The sequence below is a fragment of the Onychostoma macrolepis genome, chromosome 21 (assembly GCF_012432095.1).
Source record: "Onychostoma macrolepis isolate SWU-2019 chromosome 21, ASM1243209v1, whole genome shotgun sequence".
In the NCBI taxonomy this organism is placed as follows: Eukaryota; Metazoa; Chordata; class Actinopteri; order Cypriniformes; family Cyprinidae; genus Onychostoma; species Onychostoma macrolepis.
The window spans coordinates 3,189,610-3,212,117 of record NC_081175.1 but is presented as its reverse complement, the minus strand read 5'-3'; the positions used below and the strand labels follow the sequence as shown (position 1 = coordinate 3,212,117).

The 22,508-nt window shown below is 35.7% G+C and overlaps 2 protein-coding genes across 5 annotated transcripts; both read right to left on the bottom strand.

Annotated features, from left to right (window-relative positions):
* Positions 1-1,037: 1,037 nt before the first annotated feature.
* LOC131529137 (protein phosphatase 1 regulatory subunit 36) lies at positions 1,038-5,599 on the bottom strand. 4 transcript variants are annotated; one of them, XM_058758686.1, is made up of 11 exons: positions 5,522-5,599; positions 4,772-4,836; positions 4,549-4,641; positions 4,378-4,466; positions 4,205-4,274; positions 3,952-4,050; positions 3,680-3,811; positions 2,462-2,513; positions 2,135-2,343; positions 1,442-1,648; positions 1,038-1,322 (listed from the first exon to the last, which is right to left on the bottom strand). In XM_058758686.1, the coding sequence occupies exons 1-11, from the start codon at positions 5,543-5,545 to the stop codon at positions 1,049-1,051; spliced, it is 1,314 nt and encodes a 437-aa protein (XP_058614669.1). In that variant the 5' UTR covers positions 5,546-5,599; the 3' UTR covers positions 1,038-1,048. The 4 variants fall into 4 exon arrangements, with proteins under 4 accessions (XP_058614669.1, XP_058614671.1, XP_058614668.1 ...); XM_058758688.1 differs by lacking the exon at positions 2,462-2,513 and adding an exon at positions 3,561-3,572 and having other exon boundaries at positions 2,135-2,332; positions 5,463-5,573; XM_058758685.1 differs by having other exon boundaries at positions 5,463-5,573.
* A 716-nt stretch (positions 5,600-6,315) lies between these two features.
* csf1rb (colony stimulating factor 1 receptor, b) lies at positions 6,316-21,432 on the bottom strand. Its single transcript, XM_058758589.1, has 21 exons — positions 21,429-21,432; positions 20,758-21,021; positions 19,466-19,750; positions 19,222-19,355; positions 15,993-16,158; positions 15,709-15,904; positions 13,968-14,089; positions 13,773-13,881; positions 13,448-13,641; positions 13,243-13,358; positions 13,048-13,174; positions 12,841-12,945; positions 11,529-11,639; positions 10,162-10,324; positions 9,963-10,033; positions 9,776-9,879; positions 9,001-9,123; positions 8,022-8,133; positions 7,820-7,919; positions 7,625-7,730; positions 6,316-6,853 (listed from the first exon to the last, which is right to left on the bottom strand). Exons 1-21 carry the CDS (start codon positions 21,430-21,432, stop codon positions 6,725-6,727), a joined length of 2,841 nt encoding a protein of 946 aa, XP_058614572.1. The 3' UTR covers positions 6,316-6,724.
* Positions 21,433-22,508: the final 1,076 nt, after the last annotated feature.

The window sequence follows — 22,508 nt, the reverse complement described above, 5'->3', positions numbered from 1 at the left end:
TCTCAATGTGAGGTTTGCCCTTAATGGACAAATCTGAGAGAGTTTGGCCAAGTGGTAAACAGTGTCACAGAGAATAAGCCTGTTTTTTCTCATTCCTTGACCTTCTCTGAGTAGCTATTGTCTTGATTTACTAATGGCAATCTACAAAAAAAAAATGTGCTGGTTTTAATCCAGCACATTTGAAAGGCATTATGGAGCAGTGCATTGCTAAGGGATACTTGTTTCCTAATCCTTAACAATACAATGAATAAACCATTTGTCTAATACACCCTTATTCCCTTTCATAAATCTATTTTACACAAGGTAAACAGAAGAAGAAGAAAAAAGTTACACTCAGGATCTTAAAAACAAAAATGACACCCATTGAAACTGCAATATTTAAAACCAATGTCATTTAAGCATAAAACCATGCATTCTTTGTTAAAGGCTTTCATTTGGTTATCAAAATTTTAAATTAATCAATTAATTCCTATTTTCCACCTGCTGATAGAACCATTTTCTCAGGTTTGGTCTGTGGAGCAAATAACTGGCTTTTTTCGGTTTTGTTCTGGGAAAAAAACAAACATTTGAATTAAAATGATGTAATTCTAATTGTGTGATGGTATGTGCAGTATATCATTTGTGAAATTTGTGCTTGTGTGAATTGTAGTTTAAAAAAATTGCACTGCATCAAAAAAATTTAATAATTCATTCATTCATTAAAACAATAATGCATCAAAATCAATCCGAGACTGTAATAATCCCTAATAAATTTGCATGTAAATGGTTAAAAAAAATCTATGTCAGTGAAAGTTTATTATTATTTTATATTTTTATTGTTTTATTATATATATATATATATATATATATATATATATATATTTATTTATTTATTTTTTACGGCTGTTTTTTCTTCTGGCACACTTTTTTAATCTGAAGCACAACTCTTTAAGAGGCTTGAACTGAATAACAAAATTGCACAGCGGACAATAACCAGGGCAACACAAAAGCAAATTGCATGCTATAAAACACACAAACAACACAAGGCAGTTTCAGGTGTTTTTCAGATTTATTCTGTGTCTGAGGACACCGCTTCAGTGGTAGCTCTGGAGACTAAGTCAGCTCGGCTAGAGCGCATGCGTTTGTCTGTAGCTGTGGTGAGCGATCTTTGGCCAGTGACAGAGGTTTTGTTACTCCTGATGTGTACGCGTGGGTCAGCGCTCACCATATCACGATTACTACCCTTGTCTTCCTCATTCTCAGTCTCCTCTTCGCTCGGGCCTCCCTGAGGCTTCAGTGTCTCGGAGCTGAACTGGCTCAAAGGCTTTCCAAGGATTCCAAAGCTAAAGGCAAAGCAAAGTAGATACAATCAGGCACCAGAGACAATTAGAAAAAAAAGCAAAACCATCATATACTAGGCAGCACTTATGAATAATTCAACCATAGCATGATCAAGTATTACCTCAGAGACTTCAGCTGCTCTTCAAGCTGCTCTTTGAGCTCCTCCATCACAGCCTCTGAATCACAGTCTTCGGTCGAGGGCACTTTAGGACCTCTGAAGCGCTCAAACAGGTGAGGGGCCTGTTCTTGTGGAGTAGGCAGCAGAGAGACCATCAGCGGGGAACGCTGGGTTATGATTTTGTTCAGGGGAGGAAGACGGTTTGACTTCCTGGGTTAAAGGTCAGGAGACAGAGAGTGAGGTATGAGAGAGAAGACAGAACAGTAAAAGCCTAAATCTTCACTTAAAAGTTGCTTGCACACAAAAGTTACATCAAATTACTCGCAACCCTTCACAAGGGCAAGACATAACCTCTAAAATCTCTTCATTATTGTATGCATACGTAACATAGGGTGCATTTTTCAAGTAAACTAAGTGTTAATTTTATTCTATTTATTATTAAAATATCTCAAATAAAAAAAAACAACCAATATTTAATACAAATAATAAAATATTTACATTAATTAAAATGTAATATTTACTAAACATATCTGATTAAATTAACTGAAATTATATTAATTATATTATAAAACTAACAATACATTGTTTGATAAAAAAATATATATTTTAATTAAAACAATACCATTCTAAATATATTATTTAATAAAACAAACAAATATAAATAAATGTTATTGTTGGACTATGCCACTTTCTCACCAGTTATTCAGTGATGTTTGTCGGGAGTTCAGAACCTTAGATTGACTCCTCTGTGAACTTTCCTGGTCTTTCGATCCTTTTTTTGATTCATTCAGGGCGGGGTTAAACATGTTTGAGCCGAGCAAGCGTCCAATCTCCATCCGAATGCCCTTTAGGCCCCGCCTCTCAAAGGTCACCCATGCAGCATAGCTGTAAAAGCTGAGGAGACACTGAGGTAGAGGAAACACACACTAATGCCATCATGGGAAAGGTATATGAACTCTTAGAACTGAGAAATACATAATATTAAAATATCTCTATTTAACTTTTGCTTATCAGTGCACAAACCTCATTTAGTTGCATGTCACGGTCAATGGACGCGTTTAAGGACATCCTGATTCTGTTGACATAAATCAGGCATGCTCGCATCCATCACATTGGTCATTAAAGGGATAGTTCACCCAAAAATGAAAATTTGCTGTTAGTTTACTCACCCTCAGGTCAAAGCAGTAGGTGACAATTTTTTTTCTTGAGTCAAACAGTAAAGAGGATTTTAGCTAAAACTGTGGTGATTCATACAATGCAAGCCACCGGCTGTTTTTGAGAATTAAAAAAAAGCATATGAAGGAACACAAAATTAATACCTGTGTCTCTTGGCGATATGTTGAGGCCTAATGAAGTGAAACGATCATTGTGTGCAAGAAACATTATTATATTACCTGTAATCCAGAGCCTCAGGAAAACGGTCCGGAGTGATGTCTGGTTCACGAACGAATCATTCTTTTGAACCGGTTCTTTTTGGTGAACTAATTGAACCACCAAATCACACTGAACCGTCCGAAACAGTTCACGGCTCGAGCAGCAGTTACTCACTCAAAACTGAAATGAGCCAAAATAGCGGCGTATCTGATCCTATGATGAATGACCTCCAACAGTCACTGAACTGAGGAAACAGATCGACTCGGACCGAAGACCAATGAGCCGCTGATATGAGCATGCATGAACTGAACACTTGGCAAAATGAATGTTTTTATTGTTTCTCTTTGTAAAAAGGTGAAACTAGTTTATCCACTTTATATGCTTTAGACATGTAAAACATCCATGTTTCACATCCATGTTTTCACATCATTTTTGGGTGCTTTAATTGAACCAGCTGAAGCCTTTCCGAAAGAACCAGTTTGAGGAAAAGAATCGGATTTCCCCATTCCCTGAGGCTCTGGATTACAGGTAATAATGTTGTAAATAATCTTCAGTTTCTTGCACAGACCGATTGCTTCACTTCATAAGACCTCCATATATCATCAGGAGCCACGGGTATTAATTTTGTGTTCCTTGATATGCTTTTTTTATTCATAAACCGAGCAACCGATGGCTTGCATTTCATGAATCACCAAGAATCAGTTTCAGCTCAAAATCTTCTGTTCTACTGAAGATAGAAGTCACCTACATCTTGGACGGTCTGAGGGTAAATAAAAAAAGAGCAAATTTTTGGGTGAACACTCATTTTAAGACAGCAAAAATACACATAATTTATATGGCAGATATGCTGTCAGACACTGTTCAGACCTGTCAGAAATGTGGTGCTGATGAGGCAGCAGCTTCAGCTGCAGCCTGAAGTAACAGACGGCAAGCTGCCTTTGTGCCAGCTCCAGCTTAGCAGTCATCTGCGTCTCAGAGTCACTGAGTAATGAAGGCCCGCTGGTAAAGCAATCGTCACAGATGAATGAGATTAAAAAGAGCTGTGATCGGTTGCTGAATAGGTTTCGATAATTAAGCACTGTTCCTTTAATAATCTCGTGCTTTTTCATATGGCTCCAAAGCTCCAAATTCAAACTCACGCTATGACAAACGTTGGTTTTTCCTCCAGAGCTTTCTTCTCAAAGTAGCAAGAAAAGTAGAGCAGGAGATTGGCAAGAAGCTCATCCAGTTCTTTGCTCCTGTGAATATTTTGGACAAAATCAATGAGTCGCACTAATATAACTACAACTAAAGGTGTAAAAAAAGAAAGTGAAACATGATGTATATGTATAAAAATGTAAAAGCCATCCTCAAACAGTATTAAAACAAAATACACAGTAAAATAAAACTGACTTCAGCAGGGACAGAAAGCGTGGAGGAATGGGAAACCCGTCGTTCTTGTGTAGCAAACAGACTGCTGCCACTGTAACACATTAAATGTATATTAAATCATCCTAGTTATGGCGAAAAGACCTTTTTTCATGGCTCAGATTGTTTTCGTTATGTAGCAAAGTGCATGGACCTACATTTAACATCCTGAATTGTGACGCATTCCATTTGTGAGCGTTTTATTGAGGTCTTGAAGGCATCCAGTTGAGCGGGACGCACCGTATTCCTTTGAAAAATGAACCTGAGTAAATCAATCGCTCAGAAGAACACATGATGCATAATGACCACCGTGAACAAGACAAGAGTACTTTTGCCACTTCTCCAGAGGCTTTCTGGACTGCTCTTGGGACTTAGATGTATTTGTTTTTTTCTTCTCTTTCACCTCTTCTTTGGCTTCGAAACTGCAAACAAAAGAAAACTGAAGTACTGATTTTGCTTGTGCAAAAAAATTATTAAAAAGGGTGACAGATTGTTAAAAAGTTCACAGTAAAATAGCAGTTATTAAGACATAGCAACACCGTCAGTTTTTACCGTATGAACTCCAGGGTTTTTGTTTCATCGTTCCAGTCCCAACGTCCAGAGGAAGGCATTGTTATCTGTTATGCAATAATTAGTGGAAAACACCTCAATTTTTTCTCTTGACCATTTTAATGACTATGCTCTTCTTAAAGTTAGCTGATCATTTATTTATTATTATTTTTTAACAATAATAAAAAGATTTACTTTAATAAGGTGATTTTTCTCAGAGCTAGGCCTATCTCTTTGACTGGGTTTTGTCTGTCATTATTACTCTGTCACAATTACTCTACTAAATTTTCATAATATATAACTTTACATAATTATTTGGTTCTGTATTTTACACTTATGAGAGCATTTAAAAGTAAATAGCTAAACAAACAAATACATCCATCCATACACACTCTACATATCTTACTAAAACTAAATTAGCAAATAATTACATTTATTTGCCCTAATAATATATTAAATGATGTACAATAGTCATGTACATGCTAAACTCATAACTAAATGTTACAAATTATCCATAAGCTCATATCTCCGTGATTCTTCCTCAACAACTAACGTTAAAATCAAATAATCAAACCGGGAAAAACAATAGCGTGCAAAGGGCTGCTTATTTCTAAAACACACTCGGTCTGTTCATATTCATATCGCTGAAATGGTTTATAAGAACAGTATTGAACACATAAGCATGAATTCCTACCGGTTCAGCAAGCGACTTTGCCATAACTCACTCAAAATAGATTCACCGTAAACTTGTACCGTAAACTCCGGAACTGGAGGCATCCACGGTATCCTAGCGACAGCCGGTGACTGACGGCAGACGCAGAGCTCTGGGCAGACGTGTGACGTTTCTGTAGCAAGCCACGCCCACCACGCACAAATACTTCTTGTTATGAACCCGATGCTGTCACCAAGTTGGAAAATATAGGAAACATATCTGAAATCTTATCAGATATTTACAGTGACTGATGAAGATTTGTTTTAAATGCAAATTCGCTTATTTTTTTTGCCGTGTCAATTAGTACAATTCCACAAAAGTGACATTAAGATATATGTTTTAAAGTTTAACACTAGCGTTTTTATTGGCCAGTGATAGTCCGTCAAAGGATCAATTTATTAAAAATATAGCAATACCGTGACAATTTTAGCATGAATAAATTTTCATTGTGCCTATGCAAGTTTTGATTAGGTGCTTTTGCACTGAAAAATCAGACCACTTACCATAAGTAAGCATGAGTAAAGTCTCCAAGTGATTTAAACTTAGTATTGGCCTAATAGTGGAAATTAAGGTTTTTTTCAATATCAGCCAAGTTTAAGCCATTTTCCTGGTTTATGCAGCTCAACAACCTTGAATTGCACATCATTTGCTTCTCTCCATAAGATGATTATAGGACCATAATGATTATCCTGTTTGTCACCTTGTATTTATATCCAAGCGAAACAGAAAATCATGTTTTTCCACTTGTATGCTTAATCACTGAGGTGAACTTGACGTACAATATGAAAATAATTATACTTCAGTTATATTTTTTACTCTCATGGGGCTACCAAAATTGTGGTGCACATTTATTTATTTTATTTATTTTTTTCAGATGCATTTCAAAATGCATTAAAAGTATATGCTGCGTTTTGCAGTCTGAAAGACAAATGAAATTATGTTTTACTGGTTCCAGATATAAATTACAATGAGTAACATGCATAAAAAAGAAACAGCTGCTGCATCTACAAAGCAAACAAAAAATAAGAAGGAATACACATATTTGCAGATAAGTGATAAAGTGTTAGCTGCCATAGTTTTAAAAAGTCGGTATAGTAAAATACTAAATGATCTGCTACAAAAGAATCACGAAATGATATAGTATGATTTTACAAAGTCATTGCTGTAAAGACAAAATACATATCAGGCTATATAGAAATTCTGCTCTACATCTAAATACAGACATGAAAAATCGTGTTTGTTTGTTAGGTCAAACTGCTCCTCATTAAAGGCTGGGTCTCGTCTCTGCAGACTGACTCTGTGTCACACTGTTTTTCCATCAGTTTTCCACTGTTTTGCCTCTGAAGCTCTGGATACATGTCTTCATTGTTCTGCTGAAAAGAAGAAGCTTTTACTTCCTGCATAAATACAACAATTATGTGTTGTACTGTAGCTGTTCAGATGTATTGACAAGGCATGGTTGGTTGCATACAGCGCTGTGGGAAGTGCAATGTCACCAATTTTAAGTCGTCTTCCAGTAAAACTGTGTATGTAGGTTGCCTTTGTGCAGTGGGTAGAAACTGATTACATGTCATCCGGATTACGTAATCAGATTCCAAAAATTAAATACTTGTAATTAGAGTATATTGCATTTTAAAAATGTTCATAATCAGATCACAGTTACTTTTTTATTGATTACATGATTACGTATTATTCACACAAAAGCTTCTGAAAGCAAGCTTCTGAATTTGAGGGGACAAGCACCTCTCAAGCAATTAGACTATGTTTTTATATTTATAAGTGTTTAAATTATTTTTATTTTACATTTTTATGATTTAATTAATTGTTAGATTTTATAAACTCACTATTCACTTACTATCAACTTGCTAATGTTTAATGCATTTTATGATGTTACTAAAAAAAAAATTGAATACTTTTTTCTTTTTTTTTTAAGAAGTTTTAAAACAAGTTTGATAAAAAAAAGTAATCTAAAAATGAGTAACCTAGATTACATTACTAACTACAATTTTCATGATGTAATCTATAATCAGTAACACAATCATAATGTCAAATTGCATAAATGTGTTAAAGGCATACGGTAAAAAAAATCAAATGATAAATACTAGAAAACTGATTATATTTTGCTTACTAACAGTGTGCCTCACCTGGCTGGATTGCTTTGGCAGTAACTTTGCAATAAGTTCTCTGATGTTGGCAAAAGTCGGACGCAGAGTTGGTTCCAGGCTCCAGCACATTTTCATTATTGTGTACCTACAGGAGGTCAAGTCACTTACTGTATATAGATTTGCTTATTATTTATTGTTACTTTCCCAAAACTTTACAAATGCTTTTAAACTCACATTTCTTGAGGGGCAAAATCTGGTTGTGGCATGTGATAACCGTCTTTAATCATCTTATAGAACTGTGCATCAATCACAACATTGGGATAAGGACTCACACCTAAAAACAGAAAACACGGTAACAACAAAATGCCTTCAGTCTCAGCTTTTCTTCAGTTCTTGTCCTTTTTTTAAATTAGTTTAAACAAGTCAATTCACTTACCCAAGGAAAAGATCTCCCACAAAAGCACACCGTATGACCAGACATCACTCTGTACCGTGTAAAGACATTCAAATATGCTTTCAGGTGACATCCATTTCACTGGCAGCCGTGCCTGCAGAACCAATACAACACAATGTAAAAAAAAAAAAAAAAAAAGGTAATATTTTTGATGAAATGACTTTTAGAGAAAAAGGGAAAAGATATTTACCAACTGCTACTCTGAATGCAATTTCTATATTCATTTATTTATGCACATATTTTTGGGTTCTGTATATATATAATTATTAATTTAGCAGATGATTTTGTCCATAGTTACAAAAGATATATATATATATATAATGTATAATTTATCCCGCATTTCTGACTTTGTAACATGCAACTTCAAGTTTATTTCAGTAAGTTCTGAAGGGAAAAAAAATGTGGTAACACTTTATTTTAAAGTCTCGTAACTAGTTGATAATTAGCATGCATATTAATAGAATATTAGCCATTTATTAGTAGTAATTAAGCACATATTAATGCCTTATTCTACATGACCTTATTCTACATTCCCAATCCTACCCAACACCTAAACTTAACAACTACCGCACTAACTATTAATAAGCAGCAAATTAGGAATTTATTGAGGGAAAAGTCTTAGTTAATAATTAATAAGTGTTCCCTATTCTGAAGTGTTATCAAAATTGCAAATTGTAAACTTACAAATGCGAAAAAAGGCATAAATGTGAAATAAGAAGACACAATTACCCTTTTTAATTTTTAAGCTGGATTCCATGCACTACAGTGCAGTGATAGTCTTTATGTTAATTATGCATATGTGCATGTGTGTGTGCATGTGCTATTGCTTGTGATACATATCTATGAAAAGATTTGTTTGAATTCATTCAGTAGTTTAAGTAATTCATAAGGCAGCAGAATGCACAATTACATTCAAATGTAAATTGTTAATATAAAGAGAATACAAGAAAAACTAACTTACATTCCCCTTTACTACATAATTCAAGTCATTCATGATGTCTCGAGCAAGGCCAAAATCACAGATCTTGACGACGCGGCAGTCGGCCACAAGAATATTCCGTGCAGCCAAATCTCTGTGAATACACTGATCATAAACAGCATTAGAAAATGACAGGGTACCAAAAACAAACTAAATCCTCCTTATAATTAGTCATACTGTAAGGTTTGGTATCGTTCAAGAAATAGTTAACCAAAATATGAAAAAAGAAATGCTATCTTCACTGCAACTTTCAAGTGTAAAAAGGAGAGCTTCATTTCTTTCACATTAGCTACAATTTTCATGCACACACACACACACACACACACACACATATATATATATATATATATATATATATATATATGAAGAGTTCATTTGCAAAGACAGATAACTCAGTTTTTAACAATTTTCATGTTTTTGTATTTAGGGTTAGGGTTAGGGTTAAGTATTTCATGTATTTTTTAATAAGCTTAAAACACACTAAAACACAATAAAACACGATAACATAATAAAAAACACGATTTTTGAACATTTAAAAAAACGGAGTAATCTGTTTTTGCAAATAAACTCTTCATATGTATATATATATATATATATATATATACTGTATATATAGTATGTACACAGTATATACAAACTAAATTAAATATTTAAAACATGAAAACAATAAAACTGAATCAAAATATTAATAAAAACTATCCATGAATAGTGTCTAAATGCTATTAAAATAACACTGTATATAACCAAGAAATATTACATTTTTGGAGGCTAGGAAGTCCATTCCCTTTGCCACTTGATAGGAGAATTTCAGTAAATCAGTATTATCCAATGACCATGCATCCTTCCCTCCTTCATTAGATTCTGTTGAAACAGACCAAAATTATGATTCTGAAATAGTTGCTTTACAGGAAATATTTAGAAGAGCATTACCTTTGTTACTTTACCTTGACAAATGTCTTTTGACATCTGTGTTGATTGTGCATCCTTGAAGCTCTCTGAGCCAGAGTAAGTCATCCTACAAGAAGGAGGTGTAAATGATTCACAATTAAAGAGACACTACGAATCGCAGCGCATTTAGCCACTGAAATATCTGCAAAGGTATAAGCCTGCAGCCATTCTCATATGACACTGACATTAACATACCCTGTCGAATGGTTCTTTTGAACAGCCACATTCTTGTAGAGGTTTGAATCCTCTGGGAAACTCTGAACTCCAAAGACATTGTTCACAAATGTTTCTGCTCGTTGACGCAAGAAGTTGAGGAGGTCACCGTGACAGCAGTACTCTGTGATCATCAGCATCGGTCCTACACCAGACCAAAGCCAAATTCAGAGATAAACCAACATATATATTTTATTTTTCCAACTGTTATGCTAAACTGATTTAGGAGTCTATAACATAAGGAAGCCCGTTTCACCACTGAATAAAAAATTTAAAAAGTTTATTTTTCACTCACAGTTTTAAGAAAAAAAGAATTGACAGATTTAACCTCACAATTCTGAGAAATAAAGATATAAACTTGCAATTCTGACTTTTTCCCTCAGAATTGTGTGATATAAAAGCACAGCTGCAAGTTAACTCACAATTCTGACTTTTTCTAAGAATTGTGACATATAAACTCGCAAATGCAAGTTATAAAGTCCAATTCTAAGGGGAAAAAATGAGATTATAATTCAAATCGACTTTTCTTCACAATTGCGAGTTTATATCATGCAATTCTGAATTGCGAGAGAAAAAAGTCAGAATTGTGAGATTTTTTAATCAGTGGTGGAAATGGGCTTCCATAATAAGCAGTATGCACAATAAATATTTAACAATATTTAAAGGGATCATAAAATGGAGAATGAAAATGTTTTGGATATTTACACAAATGAGAGGTCACTCTATACGATAAAAACCTACTGCTAGTTTCAGAACTTAAAACTAACTCCCCAGTTCAAATATGATTATGAATTATTCTTTTCTACCATTCTGCAATGCCAGGATTTGAAATCGAGAGAATTGTGACATTGCGATTTCTGATAAACGTATCTATCCATCAATCATAAGAGCCATACTGCTGTTGGATTAAGATGTCGAGTAAGACATGAAAAGCTACACAATGCATCAGTTAGGGTCAAAAGAATTGTTGACAAACACACAATATGCCAGAAACATATTAATCAATGCAATAATGACACAATCCTAGACTCTTTAGTATGTACATTTTTTTTTTTTTTTTTTTGGCCAGGCAGTGTGTGAATACACACCTGTATACAGTGTTTGAGATAAATAGCATTTTAAAAAATCCACTTACTTAGTGGTGTTAAAGTAAAAAGTATTACTAGCACCCCCCTTCTCATCAATTTGTCTTTGACCACATCCCCAAATACCATCGTTCTTGTTGAATGCTGATTTTGGGCCCCATTTTTAACACTTTTAATGAAAATGTCTGCTAATTGATTACTTATTCATGCTTCATTCAAAATCTTTTTTTTTTTTTTTTTTTTTAGAAAATATGACTGACTTACCTTCCTGAGTACATGCCCCCAGCAGATTGACTATGTTTTCATGTGGTCCAATATAATTCAAGATCTTCAGTTCAGACATGAGTGCTTCTTTCTCTTCAAAGCGAGCACTAGCTGTTTGGTTCAGAAAATAATGTTTTTGTAAGTTTTTCTTAACAGGGCACACATAGAGAAAAAGACACCTGTACAGATTGAAATCAGAGTTGTCTCAAGCTCAAGGTTGTTACCCTGGCTGTCCAAAATATATGTCCAGGACTGATTTTTAGTTACTCTCCCTTCCTGTACACATTAGCAGTGTTTTAGTACCTTGACTATACTGCAAGCAAGTGACACATCAGTTATTTTAATTATAATGGGCATTTGCTAGCAGTGATTTTGTGCTAAACTGCAAACTCAAACAGTCATGTGATCCTCTGCATGGGCATTTGGACTTAATTATCACCACCAGAAGACCATGGGTTGTGTTTAATGGAGGATAACTGGAATAATCAGTATTGGGGCTAATGCATTACAAGTAATGCAAGTCACGTAATCACATATTGTGTTTTCCTAGTAACTAGTGAAGTAGCGCATTACTTTTAAATTTAGAGGAAAATATCTGAGTTGCTTTTTCAAATAAGTAATGCAAGTTACTTTATTGTCCCATTTATTGACTGACGATGATCCAGTTCAACCATACTAATAAGCAAAAATGACCTAATATGAAATAATATTTGTGTTTGCTCTAGAGTGTTAAGCTTTCTTCTCCTGCGTGCTATTCTTCATGCAACGGCAGCACAGTTGAAAGGTTTGTCTGAGCTGCGCCTTTACTGTACAGACACGAATTTACATATCCTTCAGCCTGAGGCTTATTCACTTCACTTTTGGTGTCAAAAATATAATTAAAAAAAAAAACTAACAAGAAAGCCCATCCCAGATGAGAAAAAGTAACGCAAAAGTGACATAACTCATTACTTTCCATAAAAGTGAGTAACGCAATATTGTAATGCATTAATTTTAAAAGTAACTTTCCCCAACACTAGGCATAATTATATATATTTGAATTCGCTTATACTTTTGAAAAATGTAAAAGGCAAATTTAACAGGGAAATATGTTTAGTGCATTTCAGCACATAGCCGATGTCTACAATGTTAGCATAAAATGTTACTCACACCCTTGTTGCTGAATGTGGTTTTTACATGTTGTAATTTTCAATTGTTTCCTAATCCATTATGCAACTTTCACGACCTAAACTGCACCGAGTTGATATCTAAGATATTAAAATATATTTACATAAAATTCACTCCAGTTTGTCATAATGTGTATTGAACTTACGCTTGAGCATTTTCACTGCCACTCGTGTGACACTTTCGTCCTTGACAAGCCCGTAAGCGGTTGCTTGCACCACCTTCCCAAAAGCTCCCGCTCCTAAAACTTGTCCTGAAGTAAAATCAATGAATTGTTTGTTGCAGTGGTTCTCATCATTAATAAAAAAAACACAATTATAATGTAAAACAGCAAGAATGATCGAGGTTACAGTACCAAGCTTCAGCTTATTTCGAGGAAACTCCAGTTTTTTGTCGTATGGAAGCTGGGTGGGGTCAATGAATGTGTAGTTGTTGCCATCATTGGCCTCAATGATTTTCCACTGGATTTCATACTTGTGTGCCTTAAAAAGAGAGATGGTGTTAAAAAGCGATTTACTGCGTCATTTGCGAGTACAACTGAAAAACATACCTTTCTGTTCTTGTAGAAGAGGATCAACATCCCTAATATGGCCAGACACAAGGCTCCAATGAGAACAACAGTGATCCACACTGACATTGACCATACCGATGTAGCACCAGGGACATCTATGCACATTAAAGATGCATCAGATGACCACTCCATTTCAAATGCACAAAAACATGCTCAGCTGCAGGGACGTTTGCATTTTCCTTACATGAAATTTTAAAAGTAAAGATATCATGATCATCTCCAGCAATGTTTGTAGCCACGCACTCAAAGGTTAAAGTAGTATTTGGGTTGGTCACTGGTAAGACGCTCTTCACCAGCACTGGTTCATACTCTGAGACTTCCCCGAAAATGGACTGGGTGGCCATTAATTCCACAGCTGATGTTTGGTTATAACTACACCTGTCACCCAATCATAATAAAATCAGAAAATTAGAGCATTTTCAGAAATATCTTGTAAAAACACCACATTACCCTAAATGACAAACTATGTGCTGTATGTGTGATCTAATTTCCAAAAAAATGACACATACATAGCTCTGGCATCTTCACACTGGAGCCACTGAATCCTGGGTATTGGATAACCGGTTGCCACACAAGTGGCTGTTCCATTTTCCCACTTAATCAAAGTATTGGGTTTCTCTGTATGTTGGAAAGAAAACATGATCAAACCTCGATTTTGTTCATTTTTTGAGATCTTATGTTCTCTATTAAGCAACTGGACTTACGGTAGACGTGAACTGTAAAAATAACGGAGGCACTGACACTGGCGCTCCTGGCAGTAAAGATGTAGTTACCATAATCTTGTGCTCCAACTTTTTTCAGCACGATTGTAGACATATAGTTGTCACTGTTAAATATGAGCACATGATTATCGTTACTTAACAAAATAGAGCTTGCTCTCGTTTAATAGATAAATATTTCTGGTTCTCATTTCCCAAAAGTATTACAAGTCCAAGCGGATCTTAGAATTGTCTTATGATTCATTTTAGTTTTGCTTCTGTTTCTCAAAGCCGTTGTAACTTAAGTAGTGCTTAAAAATGATCATAGATTTATGAGTGCTCTGGAGTAATAATAAACCACTAAGAGCATCATAAGGAAATGGACACCTATGGAAGGCTGACACGGCCTAAAGTCTTTAAACATGCACTGTTTGTCCAAGTTAACGCAACAACGTGCACAGCGGACATTGAAATAGATGCATAGATGCGAGGGTACGTTGGGATATACAGCGCTGGGTGTAATGCATTACAAGTAATGCGAGTTACATAATCAGATTACTTAGTAATCAGATAGTAAAGTAATGCATTACTTTTTAATTTACAAGAAAAAATAGTTAGAGTTACTTTTTCAACTAAATATGTCAGTTGCATTGTTTTTCGATTCATTGACTGATAGCTCTCCTGTCCCCACACTAAATGTGAACATGCATTTACACATTTCACTCGCATAAAAACAGATTCGGTATTCCTCAAAATAAATAAAAACAGTAAAATGCATATGACGCAAGCCTGCAATACTTAAATATGTTAAAAAACACAAATATCCTTTATGTATTTAATCCCAGTTTATTAACTAGTGTCTATGCTGCTGACACTCGATGATCCAAATCAACCACACTAATAAGCAAAAATGACTTTAGATAAACATAACATTTGTGTTTGCGGTTTATATATATATATATATATATATATATTGCTGAAGAGTGTTGAACTTTCTTCTCCTGTGTTTTTTTTTCTTTCAATCCAGAATGGCAGCACAGCTGAAAGGTTTGTTTGAGCTGCGTCCTCTACTGTACAGAAGTAAATTCACATTTCCTTCAGCCTGAGGCTTATTCATTTCACCTTTGGTGTGAAAGGGCTTTTAATTTTGTCAAAAATAGAACTTTTTATATTAAAAACAAGCCCAGACCAATGAGAAAATGTAATGCAAAAGTAATGAAATGCATTACTTTCTATAAAATGTAACTTTTTTAGGGAGTATCGCAATATTGTAATGCATTACTTTTAAAGGTAACTTTCCCCAACACTGGGCAAATACCTATACAAACATCAGACGTCTTGTTTATTCATAAAGGATGTTGTAATGGTACACTGGTATGCACATATGCAAATATCAGACGTTATATTTGTTCACGAGGGATAATGCGTCAGTGCTTTGTGCATGATGTCAGTCTTATGTCACATTTAGTTGTTTAATTTAATATTCTCATTAATTAATTTAATTATAATTGTGAAATTACACTTAACATGCTTAATTTATCACAGTTAATGTAATCAGTAATCAATAATATTAATAAAGGCATAAAATAAACAAATTAATGGATAAACGAACTAGTGAATTCTGGGAAACACATGAAAAAATAACAAATTTGAAAGGCTGTGCAATCGACTGAAGTATACTTTGTCTAGAACTGATCTAGGTCCATATAATAAAAATAATTATAGAAACAGAAACAAATGAACTAACCTATTATTAATCCTGTTAAATGTCTCCTCATGGGTGTGATTTGATTTGGGAGTTTTCCAACTTGTCCGTTTAACTTCTGGATATGCTTCAATTTGCAACGCAAGTTCAACTGTATCCCCTTGCATCACCTCAATATCTGTTCCATTCACTTTGTATTCAGAAGACAGGATGGGTTTAAGCTCAATATACGGTTTATCTGAAAGAAGACAACAAGACCACAACTTAAAACACAATTTCACAGATAAAGCTTGAATAAAATCACTGTACAACACGAAGAAACCTACCTACAACTTTGAGAACTGCTGTGACACTGTTTTTTCCAGCTTCATTTTGGCCAGTGCAGGTTAAATTCCCTGCGTTGGATATGTTTACTTGATGAATGGTCAAAATACTAATGAAGCAAATTTGTTCACACCCTTTGTCTCTCTTTGTTTTTTCGTAATTCAGTACCTGAATAGGACAAATCATGATAACAAGTTCTTTAATCAAACACGTTCTAGTATGCATTCAAAACAATCTGGCATCATATTTGCAGACAATCAGGAACTGAAATGGAATCAGAGGAACTGAATAGCTTGGCTTTGAATTGAAAACATGCAGGACTACACTGAATGCCTTTATAAGAAAATCACAAACAAATGGTTGACGTAACCCACACCACTTTCAGGGAAAACACTCCTGTCTTTAGCTGTGGATTGCATTTCATCAACCATTTGTTTCAGTGATTTTCTTATAAAAATATACAAGCTAGAAAACTTTTGGTAATGTATAATTTGTAATGTATATAGTTCTTGGGGTTATGTCTTGGTCTGGATCTGGTCCTCAAGGGGTCTAGTCTTGGTCTGAACAGTAATTTTATTAGTATAGCAAATTGACATAAGTCATAATACTGTAAATTATGAATTGATTGATTCATTTTTGTGATTGTGCTTTGTGTTGTAACACCTAACGAGCAAGATTTGGCATCTGCCAGTTGATGCAATTACAAAATATGCACCTATACATTAGCCAACCCTATAAATCTAGACCTCCCTAGACCTCTAATATTTGCCAGTCTATCAAAGTTGAAGAAGCGATAACGTTACACATTGCTGAACTTGGCCAGCACTGAGCTGGTAGACAAATCCAGGACCTTCCTATTTGTGACCCTGGAGCACAAAACCAGTCTTAAGTCGCTGGGGTATATTTGTAGCAATAGCCAAAAATACATTGTATGGGTCAAAATGATCAATTTTTCTTTTATGTCAAAAATCATTAGGATATTAAGTAAAGATCATGTTCCATGAAGATATTTTGTAAATTTCTAACTGTAAATGTATAAAAACTTCATTTTTGATTAGTAATATGCATTACTAAGAACTTCATTTGGACAACTTTAAAGGCGATTTTCTCAATATTTTGATTGTTTTGCACCCTCAGATTCCAGATTTTCAAATAGTTGTATCTCGGCCAAATATTGTACAATCCTAACAAACCATACATCAATGGAAAGCTTATTTATTCAGCTTTCAGGTGATGTATAAGTCTCAATTTCCAAAAATTGACACTTAAGGTTTTGTGGTCCAGGGTCACATTTGTGGAGGGACAGCACAGAGAAGATCTTGACATATTACACAAAAAAAAGTTCTCTCAGCTGTGCTTGCCCACAAATTTATAATAACCACAGACTCATTTTATTTTTATTTTTTTTTCAAATATAGCCTATTCAAACAAATGTTTCCATATATATAAAAAAAAACACAGCTTTAAATAATGAACTGATACACAATATGCAACTACATCGTCAAAGCAGGTCTACTGAAACTGATAGTCAGCAGAAACAGTTGCTCCGTAAAAGATTCTGCAATAATTAATCTGAAAATAGTACAAGAGAACTGAAATATCATGCTCAAGTGTGTGTATGTGTGCGTGTGCTCTGTATTAAATCGTTGCTTTAATAACTGCAACAAATGACAAAATATGATGTTCTGCCTTCCTTCCCTGCTCAAATGTGAATTTACTCTTTCCGGTCAACATCAAAAAAGAAACAAATAAAAAGAAACAAACTGTGCAACTCGGAATCGTAAATTTAACAAAGTGAACAAACAAGACAACTCTAGATGCACCAGATGAAAAATTCTGTTGTGAAGCAGTGGAGGCATGTCACTCAAAAAGCTATCAGGAGACGACATACACATCAAACTCAAACCGGCTGGATTATTTTTCATGAAAACTGTGAATTACTATTAAGACTAGGCAAGCACTATATAATGTTTTCCCCGATCCAAACAGAGCTTCGCCAAACCAAATCCACACCACTGTATGTCATGGTATGCTGAACCACAGCCAGGTACAGGAAATGAAACTGAGTGGTTTTACTCAATTTTTTTTTTTTTTGGTTAGATAAATGCATCAGTGAAGCATTCTTCTGCTTGAAATTTTCAGTGTAAACACACCACTCACAGTACTTATACTATACAAAATGACATTGAATAGTGCATAAGTATGCCAATTGGGACACACCTATACAAAATGTGCATATTTTACTTCATTCCTTTACACCTGGGCAGCCAGTACTGGTTCACCTTTACTTTTTAAGGTAAACAATGGACTGACAGGCCACAGGAGCACACTGAGTCACCATTCGTTTTTAGTCGCTATGTTGCCATCAAATTAAAAAATTGCCATGTCAACTTGCTACACAAAAAAAGCTCAACACAAGCCTTTTGCTAAATAAAAGCTTGCAACGCTTGCCCCGCCTCCGGGCTCTTCTGATTGGTCCACTGTTATGGAACTGATATTGATGGGCATGTAAAAAGATGTAAAAGATGGAATTGTTTGAACTTGACACAGCATCTTAAAATTACTGAGCTCATGTGCGAGACGCTGCAAAAGACACACAATAGAAAAACAATGGAAAAGTAGCATATTGCTTTAAAGCAATCTATTCTATAAAGTGCTATAAATAAAAGTAACATTACTTGACTAAAGTGCTGAATTCCAGAGCTGCTGTAAATATATTCACATCTCCATGATGGTGCTTTCCTAACTGTTGTCGTCCCTCTGACTTTATTTTTGTTTTGTTATTGAGAGGAAAGCATGTAGCTTTACATATTAATCCAAATGCCGCTCTCAGCAGTGTGAATGGTGTCAGGATGTTCGTAGTCTACACTGAGTATATCGGGGCCTGAATGCAACAAAACTTTTGCTGAGACAAAGCGGTGAATCTTTCTAACTTGGTTTAATGTAGGCTTTCTTTATACAAGATGATCAGTGAGTGTATCACTTCAGAATAAACTAACGGAGACCCACTGACTAGAATTTCACAACAGACTGCGGTCATATCTGTGACCAGATGTAGTTCGAGACACTGTGTAATGACACACAGCCCAAGGCCACATTTTCAAGAAGTTTTAAGACCAAAAATACAATGATGCCCACTCTATTGCTTAATTAATTCAGTTTCTCACCGATAATCTCAGAATTTGTTTCATGTTTGCGATCATATCAAATTCTTAAAACACATCACTTCACCTTTTCTGATGAGCTCCAGGTGATGTTATATGAATGATCTTGGTTTTCGGTGTGACAAGGGATATGCAGCATTTCACCAACAATTCGCACGTACTGATTGGCTGGAAGTGACACCGCTGGTGGCTGACGTGCTTCTGCAGTAAATAGATGGGTAGTGCTGGATTGGTACGGCAAGATAAGATTCTTGGTATGTTTTTTATTAATAACATTGTACAAAACTGTGTACAAGACTAACACGACTCACTTCTCATGACAGTTATTTGGAAGGTGTCAGACTTCTTTTGGACTCCGTTTATTTTGACAGTACAAACATAATCTCCACTGTAGCTAGGCTGAAGGTTTTGAATCAGTATGCCACGTTTGGGATCCGCAGTGTAATTCATCTCGGACGGGACAGCAGATCCATTCTCCATCTGGAGCGAGAACTCAGTACTTTCTGGGTTTGTCACCAAGCAGTCCAGCAAGTAATTTGAGCCTTCTCTCTGAATTATTGTTATGCGTTGAGGGGTAGTGAAGGCTTTGACAGAATCTATTGCAGTAAAACATACAGACATTTCAGACGATATTTTTACTTCCATTATGTTCTTGGTGTTTGTGCATCTTGACAGTTAAGTGCAGATGCTGTGAAGCACTATTTTGACCCATTAAATGTCAAACAAGTTGAAATATTCATTGCATATTAATGTCAATTTTGTTCTTAAAATTCAGTTTCTTGTGCTGAGTGTGTGCATACTGTTAATAAACAGTGTTGGGGGTAATGCAATACAAGTAACGCACGTTACGTAATCAGATGACTTTTTTCAAGTAACTATTAAAGTAACACATTACCAGAGTTAATTTTACATTGTTTTCCCACTTATTCACTGACATGTCTTCTGTCTCAGTGTTGAGAGAAATTGGGAGTGAGGTGCAGAGGCGCTTCTTAATTTCACTTTTGGTGTGAAAGGGCCTTTACAGTTGCCAAAATACAACTTTTGGGCTCTTTGCTATTAAAAATATATAAGCAAGACCAGCTCAGGTGACAAGAAGGAACACAAAAGTATGCAATTAGTTACTTTTTAATGGAGTAACACGGTAATGCATTACTTTTAAAAGTAACTTTCCCCAGCACTGTTAATAAATGTGGCTATTACACAGCTATCTGCAATCCTCGATTGTGATTGTCAGTAGCGATCAGAGGCGAAATATTTTTGTATGACAAACCATTTCCTACAAACAGTATGTCTTTTCTGCTTATCTTTCTGTGGGACAAAAATTCTTCAACGGACACTTCTGAAGTTTTGTCCGGCTCACTTTTGCTAACCGTTTATGTTAAACTGTTGTTGTTAGCTAACAGATTAGCTTGTGTAAGATTTTTTAGTATTTTTCTTAGCTTTCACGAGCACTGTGATTTTAATATTCAGCACGTCAAACTTTGAAAAGAAACATTAAAACTAAAAGCAAAACAAAAGTTAAAAATTAGTTTCACAGACCATCCCAAACATGCATTAGCACTGACTTTTAGATAATCGTTCTAATGTTTAATAGTGCACATACCTTTAACATATATGTGGATCTCTGAGTACAAGTCTTTTTGATTCTTGTAGCTGCAACGGTATGTTCCTGTGTAATCTGTGGTGGGCTTTTGGACGCTGAGGGTCTTTCGTAAGATGTTTTTCTGGTGTTTCCAGAGCCTTGTTATCCATATGATATCCGCTTGTCCCTCGCAGCTCAGAATGAAGGGTTTGTTAGCTGACCAGACCACCTCAGATTGACTCAGCGGAGAGGAGTTCAGCTTTATCACTGGTGCGGGAAACTCTGCTCAGACACACAGAAGAGCAGAGAAACTCAAGAAAAGTGAAAAAGTGCATATATAATGTGCTGTGCATAGATAATGAAACAGATTGACTGATTTATTAATTCAATGATTCTTGATGCCAGACAAAGGTGTCATCAGTAGCTTGTTTATTGACATTTCTTCATGCAACAGGTTAGATGAACCATAACACACAACAGTACAAAAAAAAAAAATCATTCCAGAAAGCAGGACTTTCAAGTGTGACGTTATGAGAGAGTAACACAAAACATCAACTTCATTTCATTTATTGATTACGATTTCAGATTTAGCTAGGTTATTGTGATTCTTTCTCTTTTTTAACTATTATTGAGTGCCTTTTTGTTAGTACAAGTATAATATGCCATTGAAATGCTTCATATGGCCGTTTTGCCCATGCTTTTATTTGCTCTGTTTCTTGGCCGAATCCTGCAGTGTGGTAGCAATGCGAGACACTTGCAGCAGCAATGCCTGGTGGTTCTCCACGAGGAGGCTCTGAAGGCGAGCCATGCTCTGGAGGTGGTGAAGCTGCTGCTCTCCTTGGTCGCTCGTGGCCCGCAGGGCCTTCAGCATCTCAGCATGAACGCTGGCCACCTCCTTGTTTTCCTGCACCAGCTGATTTAGGATCTTCACCATTTCGCCGAACCAGCCCCTGCTCTCTCGCTCTTCCTGGATTAGCTGGGCGAGTGAATGCTTTAGCTCATCCAGTCCGCAGCACGGTGAAGACGGTGACACCTCGGGGGGATTCTTGCTGGTGTCAGGGGCTGAGTTCTTATCCAAATGACTCATTGTCATATCATATGGGCTGACAAGTTCTTCATTTGCTAAAGGGAGCACACATATAGCAGGCTTCAAAATTTCCCCTCAAACAAGTTATATTGCTGTATGTCAGGGTTCCTCAAAACCAACCCTGCCGGCTGAGTTTAACTCCAGTCCTAATCAAAGACACCTGAGGAACATAATCAGGGTCTTCAGAGTTACAGGAAATCATGGTTTGAGCTAAACTCTGAGAGCAGCGGCCCTCCAGGACTGGATTTGAGGAGCCCTGCTGTATGTGAATGAAGTTTATGAAATGATAAGGTAAACACTCCATCTCAAACTACTCTGAACAGCATCATGCATGGAGTTTTTATGACCTCATATTTAAGAACCAAAATGGCCATCCAAGATATCAATGAGTTTGTTTCTTCATGAGGACAGATTTGGAGAAATGTAGCATTGCATCACTTGCTCACAAAATGGATGCTCTGCAGTGAATGGGTGCCGTCAGAATGAGAGTCCAAACAGCTGATAAAAACACCACAGTAATCCACACCACTCCAGTCCATCAGTTAACATCTCGAGAAGACAAAAGCTGCGTGTTTGTAAGGAACAAATCTATCATTAGGACGTTTAAACTTTTAAACGGTTGCTTCCTGGTTAAAATCCATAATCCATAAAAATGCTTGAAAATGTCCATCCCCTGTTATTTCTC

Coding starts and splice junctions, on each gene's coding strand:
- LOC131529137 (XM_058758686.1), bottom strand. CDS start 5,545: ATGCCTCCAGTTCCGGAGTTTACG. Junction 4,837..5,521: donor CTCCAGTTCCGGAGTTTACG/GTACAAGTTTAC, acceptor ATTGCATAACAG/ATAACAATGCCTTCCTCTGG. Junction 4,467..4,548: donor CCTCTGGAGAAGTGGCAAAA/GTACTCTTGTCT, acceptor CATTTTTCAAAG/GAATACGGTGCGTCCCGCTC.
- csf1rb (XM_058758589.1), bottom strand. Junction 11,640..12,840: donor GGCAGTGAAAATGCTCAAGC/GTAAGTTCAATA, acceptor TGAACCAAACAG/CTAGTGCTCGCTTTGAAGAG. Junction 7,920..8,021: donor GTGGGAGATCTTTTCCTTGG/GTAAGTGAATTG, acceptor TTCTGTTTTTAG/GTGTGAGTCCTTATCCCAAT.